We start from the raw sequence: 25910 nt of genomic DNA on the forward strand, positions 1-25910 counted from the left end.
TAATATATTCTTGCCCTAGACAAAGTTTAAGGGACCAAAATATGTGGTGATTCATATAGTCCATTGTCTTAAACTTTGGAATTCTGCCAGTAAAGGCATTTTCCACAGACTATGGCTTGGTTTCTCTCTATATGACTGACTGACTGTAGGGCAGGGATCTGCAAACTGTAACCAGTTTTTGTAATGATCTTTAGATTAAAAACAGTTTTTACATCTTAAAATGCTTATATTTAAAATGTTATATAAGTACCTCATAATAGTCTCTACTTTGCTTCTAGGTCAGCAAAGCCTAAAATATTTATTATCTAGTCCTTTAGGAAAAAAATCTGCTGACCTCTGCTGTACAGGGTCCCAGTTATATTCATATAGATTTGCTACAGCTAATCAGAAGGGCATTCCGTTTAAAAATATCTATTAGTTGTTGAGGCCTTTTTTTCTAAGACATCCTTCTCAGGCTTGATCTCAGTCCAAAAGTGAAAACCTGGGTCATTTCTAATTAGCCAATTTATAAGAATGCAAATTTTTAAAAAAATCATTACTCTGCAATACAAGGAACTGCTGTGATATTTTTAGATTACACATGTCCAAAATAACTTATCTATGTCTTTTAAATTTCATTTAAAAATTATATTCGGAAAAATAAAATTGAAGTAAAAATTAAATTGGGGCAATAAATTATGAGATCCATTATGAAGTTGTTCATATGAATTAAGGTGTAGGTTTAATTAACTATGCACTTTTACCATATTTACTTTTGGGACCAGTAACTAAACTAATGTACCCTAAGTAAACTAATATGGACTGGGCTTTTCAAACGGCAGTAATGAGGGACCTCTACGATATGCACACGTTTAGGGGGTCATTTCATCCATGTGTGATTGTAAGAGCCAAATGTTCCAGTTTTCATGGCAGCACTTCAGGATTCTTAGCCTCTTCAGATACAAAAACTCATATCACATGCCTAAATTACAAGCTGGTAAATAATAATTCTCAAGTTCTTAAGAAACAAAATTATCTCTTAAGACTTTCTTTCTTTAGAATAAAAGTCAACTTATCTATCCCTTTAAATTTAGAAGTAACAAACTGGCAGTAGTCTCAAGGATAAAGCAGTCTTTTAAAAGTGCAGAAATATTAAAAGCATACTTCTTATAGGTAATTCAAATTAAGTCAAGATGGTGCTAAGGAGGTTAGAAACTACAAAAAAAAAAAAAAAAAAAAAAAAGAAAAGAAAAATTCTCACCATTTGTGAATTCTTAAAAGAGAAAAGAATAATCCAAATCTCAAAGGAACAACTTAAGCAATTATGAAATGAGTAATCATGCTAGTATTACTGCAGTATATGTGTTTGTATTTATATACATAAATACTATTTTTACTTAATTTCATATATTTATTAAATTTGTTTTCCATGTTTTAAACAGTTTGTATATTTCTTCAATAATTACTAAGTATCTTGAGGGGAAAGAATTTTATTATTCTTTTACTATTCAGTAAGTTTATTACTGTGACCTGTAAAACAAAACAAAATAATATACAGGGCAAACTAAGGTTAACATCCAAACTGAGCATAGAGAATATAAATAACATTTAATTTTTAAAAAGATAAGGAAACCAATGTGAACCTAGGGTGTTTTTAAATCTGGATTTAACTATGAGAGTTTATGCATAAAATGGGGTCACAGTTTCTAGGCTGATGTCCATAATTACCAACTTTGGAAGATCCTGCTAGTCTAGTTCAGAACCTGGGTTTTCTGGGTTAATGAAGCTATCAGGTGCCAACTGTGGCAGATCCAAACCCTAAGAAAATCCCTAAAACATATAAATCATCTAAGTATTATGAAAATGGTAAGTAAATGATAATCTCTATAGAAAGATATTATAGTTTCTGGATTCTCTAGGATTCTTATTCCCTCAAACCCTCCTTTCTCATTGATGTCATATTATTGGCTTTAAAAAGAAAATTTTCCTTACGTCAAGGATATACAAAACTCCTTTTAGCACCTCAGTTTCCTCAGCTTAGCATAAAAAGGTGTTACTTAGCCTGAACAGAAGATTCTAAATAATTACAATTTTCTGCAAGTGTCTAATAGCCATTAAAAATACATTAATTCTTTAAATAAATGAACACAGAAAGTGATATGGTACACATAATTAGAAACTGGACACTAAAATTTTGTTTTTATGAACAATACAGAAGAAAAAATTTTAAGTTAAAAATATAACTTACATACATAGAAGACTATAAGTGATATAATAAGCTTAATTAATTATAGAACACAGTTTTTCACTCAGGGTGTGGAAACCATCATCTTGATTCTCAAATTGTACTGTTTGTTAACTTTATCTGCATATATTATGAGGTAATGACATTGTAAGGGACTCTACTCTGGGTATGGAAAGAAAAAGAAGTAACTTTTATTCATCTAAAATATATATTAAGGGGGCTGGGGTAGTGGCTCAGCGGTAGAACACTTGCCTAGCACATGTGAGGCCCTGAGTTTGATCATCAGCACCACATAAAAATGAATAAATAAAATAAAGGTATTGTGTCCATCTACAATTAAAAAAATAAACAAATATTAAAAAAATAAAATAATATATTAAGAATGCTAAGGACTAAATGGGTGGTAGGAAAAGAGAAGACGTTTGATCCAAAGCACAAATGCACTTGCTGTGCATTTGAAAACAGTCTCATGGCAAAGTAAACACTTCCCAAAGATGACCAAGGAAGGGCATATCCTTTCCAATTAGAGAAAGGGGTTTCCACTGATCCCGAAGGTCATGCTGCTCAGGATTTTTACCTGTCATCTGTCAGTTTTTCTCTCTTAGAGCTGCTGCTCACTGTCATTGTTTTTTAAGTCTACATGGCCACAAAGAATAAATATCTTGGGGTTATTTAACACAGCCATCATTTAGTGTTTTCAATGTGAGCCAGGTCCTATGACTGACTGATTTTTAATTCTTACTAAAATGTCAGCTGAATATAAATATGTGAAATGGTCTGAACAGAACCTCACTCCTGTGTAAACTAGGATTTTAAGAATAAACTGGATTTTCTGGAATAAGACAGAACTTTACAGTGACATGATATCACTGATTATAGCAAGTTTTCTACAAGTATGGAATGTATTATTTATTTTATCTCCTAAAAAATAAAATATATTCTTGTGATCACATACACTGAAAAATGGAAAAATAATATAAACGTATGAGCAATTCAATTTTTTATTGTTGCTACAATATTTGTTACTTACTGTAATTTTTCATTTTCTAAATCAAGTCATTAAGCTTATTAAAAAGTCAGAGCCAGCAGGAAAGCAGAAAAAGTTAACATAAAACAAAAACAAAACAGATAAAGGTCAGTGTACCTATAAGGCAATCTGACAACTAAATATAACTTAGCTTTAAGAACAACCTTTAGGTCAATGTCAACATTCCTTTCTCTTCATCTGCAAACTGAGGAGTAAGCTGCTCTGTACAGAGACACAGAGCAAAGATGACTTTTTATTTCTCTCTTAATGCAATCTGTTCAAAGAATATGCTATGAAAATAATTTACTGTGGGTTATACTACGAGAAACCCTTAAGGAAGGGATGAAAAACAGGCTCTCTTATGTGACTTTTCAACAAACCCCTGTGAAATGTGCTTTTTACAGCTTAAGCTAATTAAAACTTTACTCACCTATCACCAGGTCCCGTTCGATACCTTGCACCTGGTATCAGCACTGGGTCATCATCACTGTCATCTGTGTCCTGGAGCGCAGAGTCCCTGGCTGATGTTTCCTCATGAGCCAAAGGACCGATGGCTTCTGTTTGGGACTGGGGCTCAGGACTGGTATTAGTTTCAATGGCAGCACTCTCACTCCTGTTCTGATCTACAGTTTCCAGTTCCTTGTCTTTTTCAGACAAAGTAGATTCTTCTGGAACCCCACAAGGGCTATCAAGACTGAGATCATTCCTTTCTCCTGAGCTGGAATCCAATGGCTCAGCTATGAAGTCATCTAATTGTGTTGACAGAAAATAAAGCACCACCTAACAGTTAGCGATACGGACAACATCACTTACCCTAACTTAGTTGCTGACAAAATAAATATGAAATTTCATTCCTCAACGAGGAAAGCTGTACAACACACCCATTTAGAGGTGGTCTCTAACTGTGGAGGACTAACACAGATTAAGTTTGTTCATTTCCCCATAAGAAGCAATTATGTAGAGGGATCAAGAAAACTTACCTGTATCTACACAGCTCTGAACTGGGTTTTCTGCAGATGAACCTTCCTCATATTCTGGCATATTCTCTGATACTTCTTCAGAGGCTTCTGGAAATAAATCAAATCATTATTAAATCTTAATTTTTTTGAAAAATAAATATCAACTTAATACTCCAGCTTCCCTATAGATGAAGTGTCACAGAAACCTTTGACATTTAGACAAAACTTTACCCCAGTACAATGCAAATATATATTTGTGCACAGAACTGTACAAACGCAATCAAGAGTAGATGGGCCCACTTCCTCTTCCCAAAGTCCAGGCCCTGAGCTTTGTTGAGTTCTATATGCAGAATATCTGCTTTAGATTACCCCTCACTGCTGATATAACTTGTTCTTGCTTTTTCTAACCTAAAAACATAATTCATTTGTAACTTCATTTATCAAGCATTTACTGAATATCTCCAGTGTTCTAGTCTCTGTGCTGGACACTAAAACTTAACTAATGTTTGTGTAACAATATTCTACTAGGAAAGGGTTCTAAAAAGTTCCCTAAATGGCATTTCATGGGCATCATTCACACTTTGTTTAGGCTTGACTGCTTCTGTTTTCCCTCTATAAACCATCTACACTGTTTAACAATCAAGACATACTATGGATTTCACTGCCACATATGAAACCTGGCACAGTTCAAATTAATACATCTCACACACTCATATCAAAATGACCACTCATCCTAGTCTTGGTATCTACACGTGGGACTGTGCTTCACTATGCCTTCCCGTCCTGATGGCCTAAGGTCCCCCCCTTTTGTGTTTGCTACTTATCAATATAAGAGCTGGGCTATAGTAGGTTAAGAGTAACTTGTTAAACATAAGAAACAAAAGTGCAGCACTGGAGGGAACAGAAAAAACAGGTGGACATCCAACACTGGGGATTCATAAAGACAAAACAAAAATCACCCTTACTTGTTTCACTATCTCCTTCTGGTGCCTGCATTGAGCTCTGTGGACCCAAGGATCCCTCCTGACCCTCAGATTTGCAATGGCTCCCATTTCCTCTAGAACTTGAGGCTGTACTGCTCCTACCACCAAAACAAGACAAATGGTTCCACCACAAAGTTAATAAAAGTGAACTTTAAGGATGCTTTTTGTTTTACAACTAGAGAAGTATAACAGAAAATTCAGAATAGAAATTAAAAACAAAAGATTAATCTAACATACTTTCAGTATAAAGAAGATTTTAAAATGAGGAACACCTGTTCACTGTTTTGATGCTTCTATGATCTAGTATGCATTTCTACACATCTGTGTGCCTGCGCACACCAGGGTATAAATCCAGGGCAACTAAGCTACACCCCTCTAGCCCTGGTCTCTATGAAATTTTAAGTGAATTATATTTGACTCTCTCTTTGTCTACAGCTAGTCACCAGACTTCAATTTTTAATGGTTTTATAGATTTTGATCATATGCCCTTTTAGACTGTGGTTCAGACTATTTTTATATTAATACTTGAATGGAAGGCTGTTCATTTCTTTGGTCTCTGAAATGCTCCCCCATTGATTCCTTCCAGTTCTGGTTTGTTGTTCAAATATGACAGCAGCCAGGTGTGGTGGCACATGCCTATAATCTCAGTGGCTCAGAAGGCTAAAACAGGAGGATCTCAAGTTCAAAGCCGGCCCCATCAACTTAGCAAGACCCTATGCAACTTGGCAAGACCCTGTCTCTAAATATAACATGGGCTAGGGATGTGGCTCAGTGGTTAAGTAGTTCTGGGTTCTATCCCTGGTACCCCAAAAGAAACAAAACAGAATAACACAACAAAAACAACAAAAAATCAAATACAGCAGAAGACTGAGCATTATGATTTTATCAAAAGAGGTGATGGTTTCTGTTTTAGTTTTAAAACCCACCTGATTATAGCTGTGGTGCTATTAGTATTCTGGCCACAAGAGAGTACTAAACTAATTTAAATGAGCAATTTTCAATGAGCATTCTGTGGCAAGTTGGGGGAAATGCAACTTGACATGACAGATTAAAATTCAATTCATAAAAATGCAATAATTCTCTAAATTCAGAATAAATATGAAGAAGTAAGCTTAAGAGAGACAATAACTTAAAATGTTAATTATAGATGAACAGCAGTGACCCAATAAACAATGCAAATTATTATGAATTTTTGCCAAGATTTTATAACAACCCTTTTAGACTAATTGCAGAAGTAAATTTGATATTTTTAAAAAGCATACATGTATAACTTGGTATTATTTCAAATAAGAATATATACCTACATGAGTATATATGCAGAGAAAAATGTCAAGAGAGCTATGTACCAGTGTTGCAAGTGTCATCTTAATAGGATCACTACAGGTGAAATTTTTAATGCTGATTTGTTTATTTTTGCAATGAATGTGCATTTCTTTTTAACCAGTAGGAAATAGGCAGCCATTGAGGTAAAGATAAGCCACTACATGTTTCTTTTTCCCACAGAGAAAGCTGTGGTATAGGTATGAATAAAATGCTTAGTGTATAAGTCATAATAATTAAAACATTATGTAGGAATGGTGTAGGAATATAGAGATATTCATGGAAAAGACACACTATCCAAATAAATACATTTAGCATAGTTAACATGGCATTTTTGATCACAGAGAAAAAAACTGTCTAATAAATGATACTGGGACAAAGGAACAGTCGTGCAGAACAACTAATGCTATAGCTCTATACTGTATTTTATAGGAAAATAAATTCCATAAGTATTAAGTATATAGTTTTTAATATAAAATCATAAAAAAGAGGAAAATAAAAAGAAAATTTCTCCTTAATTTTAGGAAAGACAAAGCTTTTCTAAGCATGAGCTCATAGGTAGAAATCAGAAAGCCAAACCACCCTAACTACAAAACGAACACCAAACTGGGAAAAATATTTGCAACATAAAACAAGTTATATCCTCAATTCTATAATAAATTGACATCATATGTCAATAACAAATCTTCAAAATAAACCTTTGAAGTAGGATTATTTTGTAAGCCTACTCATTTCTAGTAAAACATGCTCATTTCTAGGTAAGAAAACTGATAAGAGAGATTCCACAGCTTGTTAAACCAGAGTCCAAGTTGTATGTCCTACTACTTCATTTGTCACCAAAGAAACTAAAATAAAAGCAAGACATCATATTGGATTTAAAAAAAAAAAAAGACTGCATACTTTTGAGGGCCCTTTTGGAAAAAAAAAAAAAGAATGGAATTATGACTTTTCCTAAAACAATGTTTTTATAAGAAGTCAGTCAGTCTGTTTTGTACAGAAACATGAGAAAAGACAAGGCAAAGTAAAGAGCCACAGATATGATTTTAAAATGTTAAGATCAAAAGTCAGAGCTCATGAAGAAACCCGATGACTGCACCTTTAACACCTGCCTAGACCCCAGGCACTTTTCACTACCTCCCCTTCCTTTCCTCACTTTTCTTGGCACAGGGGATTGAACTCAGGGGCTCTCCACCACTGAGCCACATCCCCAGCCCTATTTTGTATTTTATTTGGAGACAGGGTCTCACTGAGTTGCTTAGCACCTTGCTTTTTACTAAGGCTGGCCTTGAACTTGTGATCCTCCTCTTCAGCCTCCTGAGCCTCTGGGATTACAGGCGTGCGCCACAGCACCCAGCTTGTCATCACCATTGAATGGTTCTGACTTGTACCTATGGCATACCCTCAGTGCAGAAAGCAAAACATCTTCAATTTTTTTTTTTTTAGTTTTTGGTGGACACAACATCTTTGTTTATATGTGGTGCTGAGAATCGAACCCGGACAGCCCGCATGCCAGGCGAGCGAGCTATCGCTTGAGCCACATCCCCAGTTCCTCCTTCAATTCTTCTAGATACTTCTCCTTGCTGGTTGGCCTTCCCTGCTACCTCTCTCCTGTTGGTCACTCCTCTTCAGCTACACTGGTCTCTTAAAGATCCATGCACACAGGTCTGCTTCTGTCTCACTGGTTTTCTGCATAGAATGCATGTAGGGAAAGCCCTGAACACACAAATGGCCCTCTGTTCAAGGGTTTGCCCAGTGTTACAACCTCCATGATGCCGACCCCTCCCTTCGTCTCCTGATCACCTCTACCTGTTCTACTTTCTCTCATGGTGCTCAGGACCCCCTAACACTCTACACAGAACACTTCATCACTATGTTCACTGTTTCTTTCACCTAGAATGTAAGCTCTGGCATAGCCAAGATTCTCTTATCTATTTTTTTCACTGATCCATTTCCAGTGTCTAGAATTGTCCCTGGAATATTAGGTATTCAATAATACTTCAAACCCTACTTAATGAAAGATTTTAATATACACATAAACGAATATAAACAGTGAATGGAATAAAACCAATAATATCATGTATCAACATATGGTTATGTGTCAATAAATAACTACTATGTAGTGTTAGTACATAAGATATTTTATATTAATAGCATGTGATATAATATATAACTAAATGTTAATTTCAAATAAAATAGTTTATAAATTGATATAATTATGGAATTATATCAATACACGATCATATATCAAGAAATAATACACTGTTGACATCAAAATAATCTGGCAATACCTTTTCTCTAGATACAGTTCACTTATGAATAAATAGCTTTTCCTGCCTTCAGGTTTATTTATCAAGAGAAGTAAAGTATTTATGTCAGATGTGGTGGCTCACACCTGTAATCCCAGCAACTTGGGAAGCAGAGATATGAGGATGGCGAGTTAGAGGCCATTCTCAGCAACTTAAGAGAGACCCTGCCTCAAAAATAACAAGGATTGGAGATACAGCTCAGTGGCAAAGCACCTGCGGGGGTTCAGTCACTGGTACACGGTGGTAGTGGTGGGGGGGACTAGGGGATGATGGACGACAGAATTAGGAAAATGCTTGAGTCATTCACACCATATCTATTTGATGAACTAGTAAGATAATATTTATGAAGACTAGTAAGATGGGAATATTTAATATAAGACAAAAGCAGGGGAAAATAGATATATTCAGTATAATTAAAATTATGTTGTGAAACAACAAAAGTCCTATATAAATGCATATTTGTACATAGAACCAAGACTCCACATTTTTACACTAATAATTAGAAGGTTATTAATATTATTTATATTTTCTATCAGAAGAAATATGCCAGGATAAGCAACATCAACATCATCTGGAAAATTTCTAGAAATGCAACTTCTCAGATCACACGCCAAACACAGTTGAAGTGAGGTCCATCAATCTGTTTTAACAAGCTCTCCACGTAATTGTGAAGCACACTGATAGTTTGAGAACCAACACATTATAGCAAATCAAAATATAAAGATGATAAAAAGCTAAAAATGCACATCTCACACAATCCTACAAAATGGCTAAGAACATCTTCACAAAAAGATTAACTTACCATTCATCTGTAAAGTTCAGTTTTATTGTGCTTGTAGTTGTTCCTTCTGTGCTGTAGTGCAAACTTAAAACTGGTTCACCTGTGCCTGGTTTGGGGCTCAGCTTTTCATTACTGTTATCTGAAAATTGTGTTTAAAACATTTGAAAATGTCTTTGAAACCAGTAAAAATATGACATTTCCTAAAATTTATAAAATTTAAATTAGACTGTCCTTGTCGTAATTCTCATATCTGTTATAATTCTCAGTTGAAATGTCAGGTAGCCCTGCATCAAATTCTAGCACTGAATGACTCCTCTTGATGCAGAGGGAAATCAAATACACTGAGAACCATATTTAATTGTTATGGAAACAGAATATTAATATGCAGTGACTCACGGTTATTATTCTTTAGTTATTGGAGCATCGAGACTAACTCATGTGGGCTCCTTCAGGAACACCAAGACACAAGAGGCCAGGGCTCTGCAGGAATTCTGCTGTAATTATATGCTACTGAATTTCCTGCTCTCTCAAATTCAGATCTATCCTCCAGTGAGAGATCATGGCCTGCACTCCATAGAGGGGGTGTTTATTATGCTTGAATATTTTCTAAAACTTTGTAATAATATTACATATTTTGGTATACTTCATCTTCTATTCTTGACTAATCTTACAAGGAATTTGTTTCTTAATTATGGAAAGCAAAATCACCTTAAGAATTATAGGGATATCTATACATATAAATACTTACATATATGTCCATATATATATATACACATATGGTTCATTTATATAAAGTCTTATTAAATGACAAATAAAATCAACTCTACAGAAATTGATATATACTATTCCAAAGCTCCTTCAAAGGAGGATATAAATATTCAAACATAAAGACAGCACTTTAGAAAATCTTCACTTTATGATGCCTGCGATCTTGGGGAGACATTAAAGTACACAGGGAATACAATGAAGATACAGTCAAATATATGACACTTTCACCAGCTGCTGCAGAAAGAAAGACTTCTGATATCATGATCAGTTTCTTATATTGAACACAGGACCAATGTAACATTACTAAACATAAGCTGCTTCTTTTGGTGGGAAAAAATGAAAGCAATTACAACTTGATAAAACCCAATTGCTTAAGGTTTTTGTTTTTTGCAGTGCTGGGGATTGAACTCAGGGTCTCATACACACTAGGCAAGCTCTCTATCACTAAGCTATACTCAAAGGCCTGCTCAGGCATTTTGTTTGCTAGTTCCACTTTATATTACAAAGAAGGACATAACGCTTTTCATTCCTCTTGAAGATGTGGCAGCAGAACCTCTGCTTTAGCTTTTATCATATGAAAGACAATAAGACTTCAAATACAGAACTGTAGTAGAAGTCATCTCTTGACTCCCAAGAAGTGAGCAGTTAAATTGACAGTACCAATGTCTTAACTTCTAACTCGTGAAAAACTCTTGTCTTATGAAATCAATTCTGATCTGAAAATACTGTGAATCAGAGTTGGCATCCCGAATGGTAAGTAACTTTCTGTATACTTTTTGTTGTAACTATGTTCTGATTATCAACAGCTGCTAAAAAGAGCTCATTACAACTGTCAAAGATTCAGTATTACATTCAGTGTTTGAGGTTATTTTACCAAACAGTAAAATAAATGAATGAATGGACTTTTAGCTTAGATAAAATGATTAAGAATTATACTTTAAAAACATCGCTCCTCATCTTGATCATCTTCAAAAAATTCACCTCTCACTAGCCATTTGTCCTCACAGTTTTCCCCCTTCTTCAGTCAGCTGCAACTTTGGTCCCTTTGCTGCCAGTTGCTATGGTCTTTAGGCTCCCGGCATCGGCAGGGACAGACAAAGATTTGGATGATCAAGGAAATGAGAAGCACAGTTGGGGCTAGTTCTTCCATTTTCTCTCACAGTATCTCATAAAGTGTTTTGCTATCTGTTTTTCCTTTAAGGGTGAAGAAGGAATGGGAAACAAAAGCAAGCTCAGGGGAGAAGGCAAGACTGAATTTCTGAGGCCTACCTTGATTATACACAAGAAGTTTTGTGAAATTTAAATGCTCTTTCAAAATCTTCCTTTTGAGAAAAATTAAAATAGAGACAGCTGCAGATATTTACAAGCTAGGACCATAGGAATATAGCAAACAAAGAGATCAAAATCATGCAGAAACACGTTTAAATTTATACAGTCCCATCCCCCCAGCAAGAAGTCCTCTGAGATGATCAGTAACAACTGAAACTTTTTTCCTAGGGTAGCTACTACAGTTATTCAACATCACAAGGATGTACTGTATATTATAAATCATATAAAACATGATAGCATTCATTTAATTATAAAATGATTACAGTTGACAGAATTTGCTCATTGAAGTTAATGAACTCATCAAGCCTGTATAAAACTGGCCCTTCACTCTAAAAATGGATACTTCCCTGTAGTTACCAAATCTCCAGACTCCTAAGGGTAGTGATTTCCTTATAGCCTGCACATAGACAAATTTGTGTCTCTGGCAGAAACAGTACACAACACAGAACCTGTTTTCCTTTTCTGTGGGAGTCTACCTAAGGTTCAAAACTCACTTCATAGCTTCCTTCCACCAGCCTCTTCCTAGCTGAATCCTCCACTGTGTGATCACATACCAGGTTGAATTTTCTCAGTAATGTAGAATCCTGAGCTAATAATGAATGCACTCACCATGTTCGTGATAAAATGCATATTTCAAGCTACAAATGTTTAAGAAAATCTACAAAAGACCTAAAGAAAAAAATCAAATGTTTTATTTTTACATTTAAAAAAATAACTGCAAACATCTAAAATTTCCTAAACTTGTTGTGTGTTAGAAGGTGGCTCAGCAAACACATACTTTTTAAACAGTTTTTTTTTCACAGCCTTACTTACATAACACACAGTATACATTACTGAAATGTTTCCTTAATAACAAGTAGGTTTTTATTTAAAAGCCTTAGGGTTTAAAACTTCACTTAAATGTACAAATGGCTTTATTCAGAAAGCACAGGCACAGTAATAGCTGCAATTTACTGAGCCTGACCATCAAGATGTGCATGAACGCACATACACATGTGTTAACTATGTTTAAGATCTTGTAGCAAGTATCATCTCCATTTTACACGATGCTGAACATTTTTTTTCTGTTACACAGCACTTCCCGTCAAAGTTCTTAATATACTGACTTACAAATAATCTGAATAAAAAAATATATATATATACTTAAATTACCAATTTTAAATAAAAATATCAATTGTCAGTGTCAAAATTCCTCAAAAATGATATACAATTCACATCAGCAACATTGATATAACTGATAAAAGCTCTGGTAGCTCAACTGTGATTTTGGCCCTGCACCTCGGGAAAGCTATGTGTCTTCCAGCGCACATTTTTCCTTCTTCTAAAAACACAACAGGAGAATTCCCTTGTGGTGTGCTCAGCCACACAGAAATGCAATGGAGGGAAAAATCACTCTTAACTTGTTAATTAAATGGCTATTTTTAGATGTCTATTTATATTGCTTAGTATTTATAACTATTTAAAACAACTAATTAGCAGCTTAGAGTGCTATCCAGGTAAACTACCACTGACTGAAAACATATGCTTCAGAAGCAGAGTAGTAATCACATAAAAATCAAGGTAAAACAGTATAAAGGACTTAAATTTTCACAACAGAAAAGTCAATTATCATGAGACTCAGGAAGCCAAATTAAAAAGATTCTTTCTAGAAATGATACTAGGGACATTTCAAGCCAGTGTGTTGGCTTAAAAAAAAAAAAATTCAAAATGGGCTGAAATATACTTTGAAAGCAATACTTTTACCTGTTATATATTATGAAATATTTTCCAAGTCTTCCCACATACCATAAATTACTTTTTGTAATACATATACTTTGAAACAGTTTAATCTGTATGTTTCCACCATGAAATTATAATCATTAGTGGTGCTATAAAAATGGTACAAGACATACCAAAAATTAGGTGTGATAATAATAATATAAAACATACTATCTGGTACTTAAGTCTGTTTTAATACTGATTTGAATATTGTTACAGATCTAAATGCTGATATTAATGCATAGATCATTAACTAGGATACCCCTGGAGACCTGGACTATGTGAAAATTTAAACAATGCATTCAAAATGAAGATAATTAATGAGGATACTAGCAATAATAACTTATTTAGAACTACCATGTCTAACATTGCTATCTGCTGCTGGGTATGACTATATATTAGCTAACTATATGGCTGGGATAAGCCGTGGGACATACTAAAATAATAATTAAGAGATTTTCTACAATATGGAAACCTATAATACAATATTTCTCATTTCATCATACCAAATATTTTTATATATTTATTTATTTGGTACTAGGGATTGAACTCAGGGGTGCTGGGCCACTGAACCACAACCCTAGCCCCCCTATTTTGCATTTTATTTAGAGACAGGGTCTCGATGAGTTGCTTAGTGCCTCACTTTTGCTGAGGCTGGCTTTGAACTCAGGATCCTCCTGCTTCAGCCTCCAGAGCCACGGGAATTCAGGCATGCGCCACTGTGCCCAGCTAATTTTTAAAAAATACTTGTAGATACACACAATACCTTTATTTTATTTATTTTTATGTGGTGCTGAGGATCAAATCCAGTGCCTCACACATGCTAGGCAAGAACTCTATACTAAGCTACAACCTCAGCCCCTTTTATAACAAATATTTAAAAAATCGAATTTAAACTAGAATAAAATATATGGTGAAAACTTCTGAAAAAATGTAGGCATGACAACAATATAGTCTATTCAAATGTTTCAGCCCATCTTACTTGGATTATGTAGAAGAAAAGGCAAATTCCTAAGGTCTAGTTTCTAAACCAATGCAAAGCCTTCCATTTTCATAGATCAGGAAATCTCCAACTTTTCTGAAGATTCTATATTACAGGATACAATCATATGTAGAAGGAACATGTTCTGATTCACAGAGGAATGCTGCTTCTTGGAATGAAATCTATCAGAAAACACCTATCTATCATAAAGACAACTGTGAGGCAAAGCATTTCACTCTAAAAATGGATTTTCATGCTTGGGTCTATAAATAAAAAGTTAAAAACAAGTACAATTTCAGTAATGACATACATTAAGAATTCTCTTCTATGTAATCTTTTAGATATAATATTGTAGTCAAATTTTCTTCTGTCAATTAAAACTCACCCTATGTCCATTACAATAATTTTAATCCAGGAACTATTTTGATGATACAACATAGCGATGGAAACTGAGCTGAAACAGGGCTGTTGCTTGTTCTATACTCTAGGATTTACAGGTTGAAATCTGATTCTATCTTTTCTACTGGATCTCCCTTTCAGAACTATTAGACTTGTATAAGAACCTATTTCTTTCTTAACTTTCAATCTTAAGAGCAATACAGGAATAAAAAAGGTAAAGAAGACTACCCCCATGAGTCTTGCAAAAGTACTCTTAAAAATGTAAGCATGGCATCAATAATGTTTCTTTTCATGACTGTTTCCTCTGGTATAATCACCTTCTTAAAAAAAAATAAACCTGTCTACACACTGACAGAGTGGATAAGTTACTGTGTTAAAATGTGATTTCCAGAAAAAACACACCCTCTAGCCACTGCCCTCCCTCCTTAATGGTCTCAGAGGGGTTTCCTGGCTCTCTCCTCTACCTCTTCACTCCTGCGCCATCACCCCAGGCACTGCTCCACTAAGGACAGCGATCACCTCCAAGACCACCAGTAGAGTGGGGGATCTTCTCAGATCTTCCACTAGATCTCTCGTCTTTAGGACACCACACTGTTCTTTGCTATCCACTCTCTACTTCTCCCCTCAGTCTCCTTTACTAGCTTCTTCTCTCACAAAATTTTTAATTTTCAATTATTTTCCTGGTTTTTCTCAAGAAGTTTTAGATAATCTACTTCCACCTCTACTTCTTACTTTCATCCTAGTTGATTTCAATGACTTTCAATGGCTTCACTTACTTACCATTTCTATAGGCAGAAAATTTCCAATTTACTTCTAAACTTCTAAATCTTTTCTGAACTCCATATGCACTGTGAAAGCTGCCATGATCAAAATGAAGTTATTTATGCCCAACCTTAACAAAATGGTGTCAGAAGATCAAAAAGCAGGGCTCCCACGCACACATTCTTATGACGAAAACTATTTAAAAACTCTGAAAACCACAACCTTACACAGAGAACACTTCTGCAAGGATAACTGCCCCACAACTGCCTCTTCTATCTTGGACAGACGCTATCCTTGTTATTAATCTTAGTAGCCAATGATTATTATTTTAAAGTAATTTATGTAATTCTTCTCCATTTACCAAAAAACCTTTCCTTCCTTTACACGCCTGATTATGCCTATTAGCCATCATAGCACACATATTCCAGATTGTGTCTATCAAAATGTGGGAATCACTCTTATTGAAAAGTTTTCTGCTAATCTCCATCAGTAACTCCCCAAAGCACCACAAATAAGTGTACAACCTCAGGGGGAAAAAAAAAAAGTACTTGTTATATGATAAACTCCAGATTTGTGCCTTGATCCTAGTCCCTCCAAACAGAATGTCTTTACTGAAATGCTTCTGCATGAAAATTCTGAACTGTTACCGAGTCTTACACTCTGGACTCCTTCTCAACCCCTCCTCTCACTGGCTCTACTAGCAAGTCTTACTTATTCTATATCCTGAGTATTTCACTCCATCACATTTCTTCTTACTTTTATTACCAGGTTAAGTATCACTATGAGAACTTCCTAAGTGGTTGTTAGTGTTTAGATATGAGGTGTCCCCCAAAAGCTAATGTGTGAGACAAACAAGGATTTTCAGAGGTAACATGATTAGATTATGAAAAGTGTGACAAAAATTAGTGAATTAAGCCACTGATGTGGACTAACTGGGCAGTGACAGTGGGCATGTAAGGTGTGGTTGGAGGAAATAGGTCACCAGGGGGTATCTTTAGGGTACATATTTTGTCTCTGGTAAGCAAAACTCTCTCTGCTACTTGGTTGCCAGGTCCTGAGCTGCCTTCCTCTGCCACACCCTTCCACCATGATGTCCTGACTCACTTTAGGCCCCAAGCTGTGCAGTCAGCCAACCACGGACTGAACCTCTGAAACTGTGAACCAAAATAAAAACTTTTCCTCCTTTACATTTCTCTTGTCAGGTCTTTAGGACACAGTACAGAAAAGCTGACTAAAACAGTAATTGTCTCTAGTCAATCTCTATATTCAGGACATCAGGGAATCCTACCTCTTTTAAATCCTTTATTAGCTTCCCTCTGATTTTAAATTTAACACCTCAGGTGGTACTCCTCAGTTTGGGCCTAGGGCCCAGGCAATTCTCCCCCTCATTCTACTATCAGAGTTCTGCATGTCTCTTCCTGCTTACCTTTGCACACCTGCCTCCCCTGGCTGGCTGACTCAACTCTGGGGTCTCCTCAGGAATGGGGTCCCTGGCCCGCTGTGCAAAGGAATGAGGCTCCCTTACAAGTAGCCCTACGATAACACTCACCACACTCATCTGTCTTTACAATTAGATGAGGCAAAGCACAGAGATTATGAACAGGTGCTGGAACCAGGTTGCCTGGTTGGACTCACATTTCTAACATTTACTGCGTGTGACCTCGAGACAAGTTTGTTAACTTCTCCTTGCCTCAGTTGTGTCATCTGGAAAACAGGGATAACAACAGTACCTACTTAGTAAGGTCACAGTAAGGATTAAAGAAATGAATGTATAAAAGCTGCTCAAAGCAATGCTCGGTACAAAGTGGACGTGATAGTAAGTGTCTGTGCTATTGTTCCTGTTATTATTCATCAATTCAGTCTCTAACAACAGATAGCATTAGTTTTATTCATCCATGCATCCTAGAGCCAAGACGGGCAGTGAAGCCTCAGATGAATAAATGAAGCAGACATACAAATGTGGCTCTTGCACTTATTTCATTTGTTTTTATGCCTTAGCTTCTTCATGAGTAAAATGAGGTTAATAATAACATTCATTCATTAGTATCAGGATGAATGAGATGCATAAAATGCTTAACACAGTGTTATATAAAAACTCAATAGATGTCAATCATTTTTATCATAGACAATTGTAAGTTAGAAAACAAACTGGAGGTACAGCTATAGATACGATTAACAGGAGAGTACATCAAGTGCACACACAACACAAATAGGGTTTAACTTCCAAAACATCAAAAATGTCACTAATCAGAACTGAGGTAGGAAGACAGCTTTCACCCAAGAATTTAAGACCCACTGGGCAACAGAGTGAGACACTGTCTTAAATTAAAACTACTAAAACAAGCAGGTAGCTGCATTTATAACTATGAAGGTTTAGAGTAAATATACTTTTGTTTATCACACTGTAATTTGTTTTAAAAAATCAACAAATAAGCAAAACACTGACTGTAATCATCAACCAGTTCAATAATGTATACATGCACACAATTATATGACCAGTGTTAACTCTACATCATGTACAACCAGAAGAATGAGAAATCATATTCCATATATGTATAATGTATCAAAATGCATTCTAGAGTCATGTATAACTCATTAAAATTTTAAAAATATTTAAAAATAATGTATACAGTTATTCAAAGAAATGAACTTTTCTTCAGTGAAGCAAGCCTATTAAAGTTAAAAAAAAATTATTAGCAACAAAGTTTTCCCTAGGAATCTCCTCAAATAAAGAAATTTAGGGGGCCGGGGTTGTGGCTCAGTGGTAGCACGCTTACCTAGTATGCGTGAGACACTGGGTTCAATTCTCAGCACCACATACAAATAAATAAAAAATAAAGGTTCATCAACAACTAAAAAATATTTTTAAAAAAGAGAAAGAATTTTAGGAATTACACAGAAAAGTGCCTGGGCTCTTGAAAGATGATGAATTAATATTCCAATGCATAAATATAAAACTACAGTAACAATTTTAAAAACCATCATCATCTCTTTAAAAACAAAAAAAATTATGCTCAATCATTAGTGAGAGATACATTAAAAAAGACAATGTTAAATGTATTACCTTTTACATTTTACAGGGTAAAACAGAACAGGAGTGCTGGTAAAGATTAAAACCTTCAGGGTCTGGGGGCGTAGTTCAAAGGTAGGTAGTGTGTGCTCACCACACACGAGGCCCTGGGTTCAAAACCTCAGCTCAGCACCAAGAAGGAAAGGATAGGTTAAAGACCTTTACAGTACATATAGGGCATTAATAACTGTACATTAACTACTCCCTCCGTCATTAGTAAAGAATTTCTGTGCTTAATCTGTAAGTAGAATATGCTTGGTCTTCAAACTACAGCTCGCTACCATACAAACCACATTCAGGCTGTAGCAAGGTCTGAATATGGTATGAAGACTGCTACCATTTCTCTCTCTTCACTCTTAACTGAGCTTTCACGACTCCATTTTTCCTAAACCTTTCTCCTCACACACCGCTATCAGGTTTGTACTTCTATCATGTTAACTCAAACTTCATGTCCACGTAATCAACAGCCCATGTGCCTCCAAATGCAGCCCTTTGGAAGCCTTTCCTTTAGATCTGGCGTTCCTTCTGCCCTGCCTCACTTCTCTCACCCTTCTTTTCCAGTCTCCCTAAGATAGGTCCTTTTGCTCTGCTTTTTCCCTGGAGAGCAGATTCGTTTCATTTCATCCTCTTACAGACAGTATCACCCATTCCCATTTTTTCCAACTACCCATAAATGTATGGTTCCTAATGTTTCATCTCGACCTCTGACTCCTGGTGACTTCCAAAATCATATAGCCAAATAGCTGTCTATGAGACTGCTCCATTTGTACATCCAATGGTCTGAATATGGTTTGCATGTTCCTCAATGCTAGTGCTGTAAGGCAGGGGCTTGTGAGAGGCTTTGGGTCTTGGGGCAGAGTCCTTACAAAAAGATTAATGTCAACTTGCTGAAGAGATCTCCTCTCCAGGAGACTGCATCAGGTAGTTCTGGAATGAGTTGTTATAACTGGGTTTGGCTTCCTCAGCTTTCTCTTGCTTCCTCTGTTTACTTTTTTTTTTTTAATATTTATTTTTTAGTTTTAGGTGGACACATCTTTATTTTATTTTTATGTGGTGCTGAGGATTGAACCCAGGGCCTCATGCATGCTAGGCGAGCACTCTACCACTGAGCCACAACTCCAGCCCTGGCTATTTCACTTTTTAACCATGCATGGAGTAGCACAAGGTCCTCATAAGAAGCCATGCAGATATAGTGAGAATAGTGAGCCAAAATAAACCTCTTTCCTTTGTAAATTACTCACATGAATGTATTCTTTAATAGCAACTGAAAACAGATTAAGACACACTTCAAACTCTACATTTAAAACAATATCTTAAAGGAATATTTCTTTCCCATAAAATCAGCTATTCCTCCTGGAAACTCTCTTGTCTGATGGTTCACTATCACCTTACCCACACATCATTTCTACCTAATCAGTTCCAAAGTCCCATTTATTCTTCTTGTCTTTTTCAGTGCTGGAGATTGAACCAGGGCTTGGTGCATGCTAGGATGGCATTGTACCACTGAGCTAAAAGCCCAGCCCAACTCCCATTTACTCTACCTTTCAAACTTTTTTTTAACCAATTTGACCATTCTCATTTCCCACTGCTATGGCCTTAGACTGACTTCCTCATCGTTTCCAACTGGACGAATGCAGTAGCAGTCCCTTATGTGCTCCTACCATTGCAACCTCCCACCAATCATTCGTAAAACTTCCAAAATGCACTTGCCAATATTTAAATCTGGTCTCATTTTCCCCAAGCTGAAATACTTTCCCAAGCTTCCCAGTGCTTAAAGATTCAATCAATCTACTTACTCATTCAACACAGAAACAAACAATCCACTAAATTAATGTATGATTATATATGTGGGAAAATAACACACCATAAAGGAAAAGAACTGCAGAAGACAGGGAGGCCTTATTATTTTTGACAAAGTGAGATTCAAAGGATAAACAAAAGTTGCTTAACAGAAAAGCAGTTCTAGTAAAGGAAAAGCAGGTCCGGGGGTTTGACAGGTAAAGGAGCTCAGTGGTAGGACTGAAAGGAGGCTATCTGGCAAGACTGTAGCAAGCAAGCAGAGTGGCCTGAGACACGGCTAGAGAGATGGGGCCAGGTCATGTTAGCAAAGGCATGGATTTGGATTGTTTTAAAGGCCTATATGGAAGCAATTAAAAAATTGTAGGCTGATAAATGACACAAGTATATTTACATTCTTTAAAGTGTCACTCTGGATGCTGGTAGAGAATAGATGACAGCCTGGGTGAGAAGAGCAGCTAAGAAAATATTACATTAGTCCAGAAGAGACAGATCAGTGGTGGGCAGTCTCCCTTAACTTTTCTGGTAGAAGTTATCTTCAGGTAACCTAAGCCCTTAATTGAAGCCCTCAGGACATTAATCCTACCAAGCAAAGGCATGTAAAAAAAAAACCAGGACTTAAATAATTTGGATATATATTTTCCACCATTACAACATTTCTGTTCAGAGGTCTTATCTCAAAGCTACATTTTAATGGTCTATTATAATGCACTTTCTGCCAAATCATCTCAATATTTGACCTCACATCTCTACTTACATGGCTAAAAGACATACTATACCATACATGGCCCCAGGGACAAAAAAACCTCTTAATTTCCACTTCTAAACTAGAATTATTACCATTTACCCAGGAGCTGAGTTCAAAGATCTGCATGTTCAGCTTGATTCTTCTCTTTTTGTCATGTCCCATATCATGCATACATTCTTAAATTGAATTTAACATTTAATATAATCTATGAAAATTACTGTTATAATAAGAGTATGAATTTGGCCACTGTCTAATATATAATGCTATAACTGTGATTCACTTTAGTTAGTCTTCTATGTTGCTCTCTCTATAATAAATGTATAAAGATAAAACATTTAATTCCTTGGTTCTCAAAGTCATTACTAATTTTTTTTTCCACTTACAGGAAAAAAACCTATAAATACTCGTCATTCTCAAGTTCACATAGAATAATTTAAGGTTCAAAGTACAGAAGTTTTCTACCCTGTTTTAAAAACTGTTTTCAAAGATTTTGCTAAGATATAGTTAAAATTAGACCTACTTCACACTATATAAAAATATTTAATTTCCCTATTGCTATTAACAAGTGAGTCAGCTTACGTGTGTAAACTTTCAGCCAACCAAATCTTACAGCTTTTGCAACTTGAAAAAAAAAATGTCTTTTAAAAAATATTTCTAAACTCTATCAGGCCACCCACCTGCCTTTTTTAATAGTGAAAAAAAAAATAAAAGCATTTTAAATTTTTCTTTATGACCTAACATCAAAAATTAGTAACATTTGTAACACTGTGTCACAAAATACTTAGAACACTTCAGGGAACTGTGAGTGGAGAGAGTAACCCATTTGCCCTAATTCCACAGAGAATATTTTAGCTGTTTATAGTCTTCCTTTCTCCACTCTTCTTTTCAGATTGCCCCTTTTGTCAGAATGCCTTCCTTCCTTCTCTGTGCTGTATTTGATGGGCCAGTAAAAGAGCTTGAAAAATAAGTAATCTGTATCATCAGGTTCTCCTCAAGGCTTCTCAGACAAGTCCACCCCTCTGATACTTCAAAAAGTGCAAGTGCCAAGTAGAAGCCATTTTCCCTTCTGATGGGTGGCTTCTCAGTTTTCCTCTGGGTTCCTAAGTATATTCCTTATAGTTAAAGCTAACAGAAGTCAGATCACCAGATAAATGAGACCAGACTAAATCAAGTGTCATTACTATGAAAATCTAATGGAATATTACTATGCTCAAATGACTTTTCCTAAATGAGTGATGAGGTGATTATGCTAACCACACACCCACAGTTCTACATAATTTTAATACAGATACCTAGCATTTAAAATGGATATAGTTTATATCCATTACAACACTGTTACAGGAAAAAAAATTCAAATTTGCCATAAAAGGTCAAAGACAGAAATTAGCTTACACAGAGCATAATTTGTAAAGGCCAAGGGGGCCCTTTGTGCACAATACCACCTGGGTATTTAGTCTATAAAATACTAATGTTAAGACCATAATCAAAATGAAATGCTATGTAAAAATGAAAAAGAACTTTGTTTATGCATTGCAATAAAACTATGGATGGATGGGCATAGCGCATCTCCTGTTGCACGCACCCTGTTGCTCGTCAAGTGACATGGATCCGAGCTGTTTGTTAACCACAGAAGAAGGAGAATCTGAAACAAAAATGAGATTTCAACTTAAAAGTAAGCAGCAGAAAACTGCACAGCAATGTTATGATCATCTATAAGCTTAAGGAACAATGTATAAGGGTGGGGAATAGAAGTAAGTACTGTGGTGTTTTCTCTAAGCAGTGAGTAAGCAAGGCCATGTGCTTATGATTGTTATTTCAGGCAAGCATTTAGCAACTTTGAGAATAAGTTGAGAAAATATTCTTCTACTTCCATGCACATACTTTTTTTTTTTCTTCAAATTCTTTCAGCAAAGGCACAGAGTACAAGGTAGATAAAAATTAGAAATGCAGTATTGCCACTGAACAGGAGAGACTCCCTGTCCTTCTCAGATGCCCTCTCCAGCTCCTGATACAAATCTAAATCTCGTGGAAAATTTAAAGCATGAAACGAGATGCTCACTGCACTTAGTGAGATGTTGTTTGTTATACCATAAGCTGAACAAGTAGTTCAGGTCCAGATGTTAGACAAAGGAAATGGTTTATAAGATTCTCAACAAAGTAATTACTTTTATAGAAACATACATAATGTTAAAAATTCTAGAATGTATTGTGCATATTAAAACTATACTCAGTGAAAGCTTAGATTTCTTTTTCTTCTTCTTCTTTTTTTTTTTTGAAGATACTGGGGATCAAACCCAGTGCCACTGATCTACATCCCAAGTCCCTTTTATTTTTTAGAGACAGAGTCTCATCAAGTCACTGAGGCTGGCTTAAAACTTGCAATCCTCCTGCCTCAACTTCCCAAGTCACTGGGATTATAGGCAGCGCCACCCTGTCTGGCAAGCTTAGATTTCTTTAGAGGTACCTGGTAGGGAAAGAAAAAGAGAGGCAAGGAGAATGCTTTTAATAGTCTGGGCTCTTTGGCTTCAAATAAAACAGATTTGTTTTTATCTTTTGGATATACTGTGTTTCTACATGAGAATTTCTAATAATTGTATTTTACTATGTGAAAATAGTTTATGTTTAGGAAGACATCCTGATAAAACAGAAAAAACCCTCCCTTGCCTGTGGGTTTTTTTGTTTTTGTTGTTTTGCAGTACTGGGGATTGAACCCTGGACAAGTGCACAACTGCTGAGCAATACCCCTAGTCCATTTTATTTTGAGAAAGGGTCTCACTAAGTTGCATGGGGAGACCTCAAAATTTTAATTACCCTGCCTCAACCTCCTACTAGTTGGGATCATAGACATGTGTCACCATGTCCCTGCCTCAATTAAGTTTTGATTTTACACTTGATTTTAACAATAATTAGCATGCTTTTAGGCCTCAGCTTCTCCTTTCTTCCTTATCAACTGTAGATCTAATAGCCTTATCAAAATACTGGGGAATACAGGGTGAGCATCCCTTATCCAAAAATTTGAAATGCTCCAAAATCAAAAGGTTTTTGGATGGCTGACACGTGACAGGTCAGAGTCAAAACAAAGTTGAAATAAAAACATCAGTTTTGGGCTGGGGCTGTAGCTCAGTGGTAGAATGTGAGGCACTGGGTTTGATCCTTAGCACCACATAAAAATAAATAAATAAAGATAATGTGTCCATCTACATCAGTGTTAAAGAGTATGACATACACAGAACACATAATGAATTAACATTAATGAATTTCATGTTTAGACTTGGATTGGATCTCCCAAGATATCTCATTATGTATATGCAAATATTAAAAAGTTCAAAAAATTTAAATTTGAAGTACTTCTGGTTCCTAAGCATTTCAGATAAAGGATACTCAACCTGTATAAGGAGCTAGCCCCCTTTCCATTCTTGACTTGAGTTCAGTATCCCTGTAGAGCTACAGTCAAAGAAAAAATGTGGGCACTAAGCATAGCTCTCCAAAAATGTAAAAATAATTCTTAATTTCTAACATCCTATTCTCTAGCTCTTAGTAAATATTAATGGGACACTTCTACTCATGATGGCATTTCATTTCCCCAAAAGTAAATGTTTTAAGTAAAGATCATCCTTAACTGGATAACTGAGGGAGGTTTTACAATGTATCCTGGATTCAGGACACTTTTATATCATTTGATTGCTTTCATTTGTACATTTAAACATCTATATCCCATTACTCATGCTACTTGCTTCAACTTTAAATCTTCCACTTTCTAATATCATACCAGTTTGCTCATAGATTTTTATCTTACTAGATTTTGATGAAGCATGATAGTTAATTGAATAGTTGTTACTCATCCTTACTTATTACCTCTTCATGAGACAGTTAAGGAGTCTTTGTTAAACTAAAAAGAAAGCCAGAATGGTAGACTGTCAATCAGTTCCTTAACCTACTATGCCTTAACCTACTTTGCTTTGTAAGATTTGTCACTTACCTATTTCAGAGTTAGACTCAATACTGTTGTTTCTGAAGAATAAATAATCTTTAGAAATAAAATCATACTCTTTAAAATTAAAAAAAAACTGCGACTCAGTGAAATAAATATTGGAAAAATCTTTAAAAAGTCCCTTGTAAAGACACAGTTTATCTCTTTGGATTTACCATACATAATCATTGTATTGTTATTTAATAATTAAGAGCTCAAAGAAAATTATAAGTCCTCCAAGAAACCTTCTTTGCAAATATTTGCCCCAAATATTATGGAATGCATAAACCTTATTGAAGTAAATTCATCTTTTTTAAGTTTTTTAGTAAAATTAAAGAGTGAGTAAGTGAAACCACATCAATCATGTATCTAGAATGCTGTTACCTCTATAAAACTGTTTTCAGGCTTGAAAGATTTCAAAGATTAAATCTTAAATTAAGACAGAAAAATACTCCCAAACTAAAAGGGTTTCCTGTTTGATTTTATAGTCTCTTACAGATATTGTGCATTTCTGGAAAATTATTTGTTATTCCACACATCTTAAAGGCTAATCTTTGTGAAGAAATCCCTCAAAATAAAATATTTTAGTTATAATCTCAGGACAATGCAACTGTTTTTGGAAGGTATATTTTCTTGTCACATAAACATATTAAGTGACATGCTTTTATGCCACTAAGTGTGCATAAATACAGTATCTATAGTTCCTCTTAAAAATATTTTTAAGTTA

The 25910-nt window shown here is 35.4% G+C and overlaps 1 protein-coding gene across 5 annotated transcripts in view; it reads right to left on the reverse strand.

Moving 5' to 3' along the window:
• Dcaf6 (DDB1 and CUL4 associated factor 6) overlaps positions 1–25910 on the reverse strand; it is a 110154-nt gene that overhangs the window by 20810 nt on the left and 63434 nt on the right. For 2 of the 5 annotated variants that reach the window (XM_076873000.2, XM_076873001.2), the window contains exons 12-16: positions 22796–22855; positions 9622–9739; positions 5176–5291; positions 4232–4318; positions 3682–4000 (exon numbers count right to left, since the gene is read on the reverse strand). In XM_076873000.2, coding sequence (XP_076729115.1) covers positions 3682–4000; positions 4232–4318; positions 5176–5291; positions 9622–9739; positions 22796–22855 — 700 coding nt within the window. The remainder of the gene's footprint in view (positions 1–3681; positions 4001–4231; positions 4319–5175; positions 5292–9621; positions 9740–22795; positions 22856–25910) is intronic. The other 3 variants (XM_076873002.2, XM_076873005.2, XM_076873003.2) reach the window with 2 other exon arrangements.

This window comes from Callospermophilus lateralis, chromosome 13 (assembly GCF_048772815.1).
Source record: "Callospermophilus lateralis isolate mCalLat2 chromosome 13, mCalLat2.hap1, whole genome shotgun sequence".
NCBI lineage: Eukaryota > Metazoa > Chordata > Mammalia > Rodentia > Sciuridae > Callospermophilus > Callospermophilus lateralis.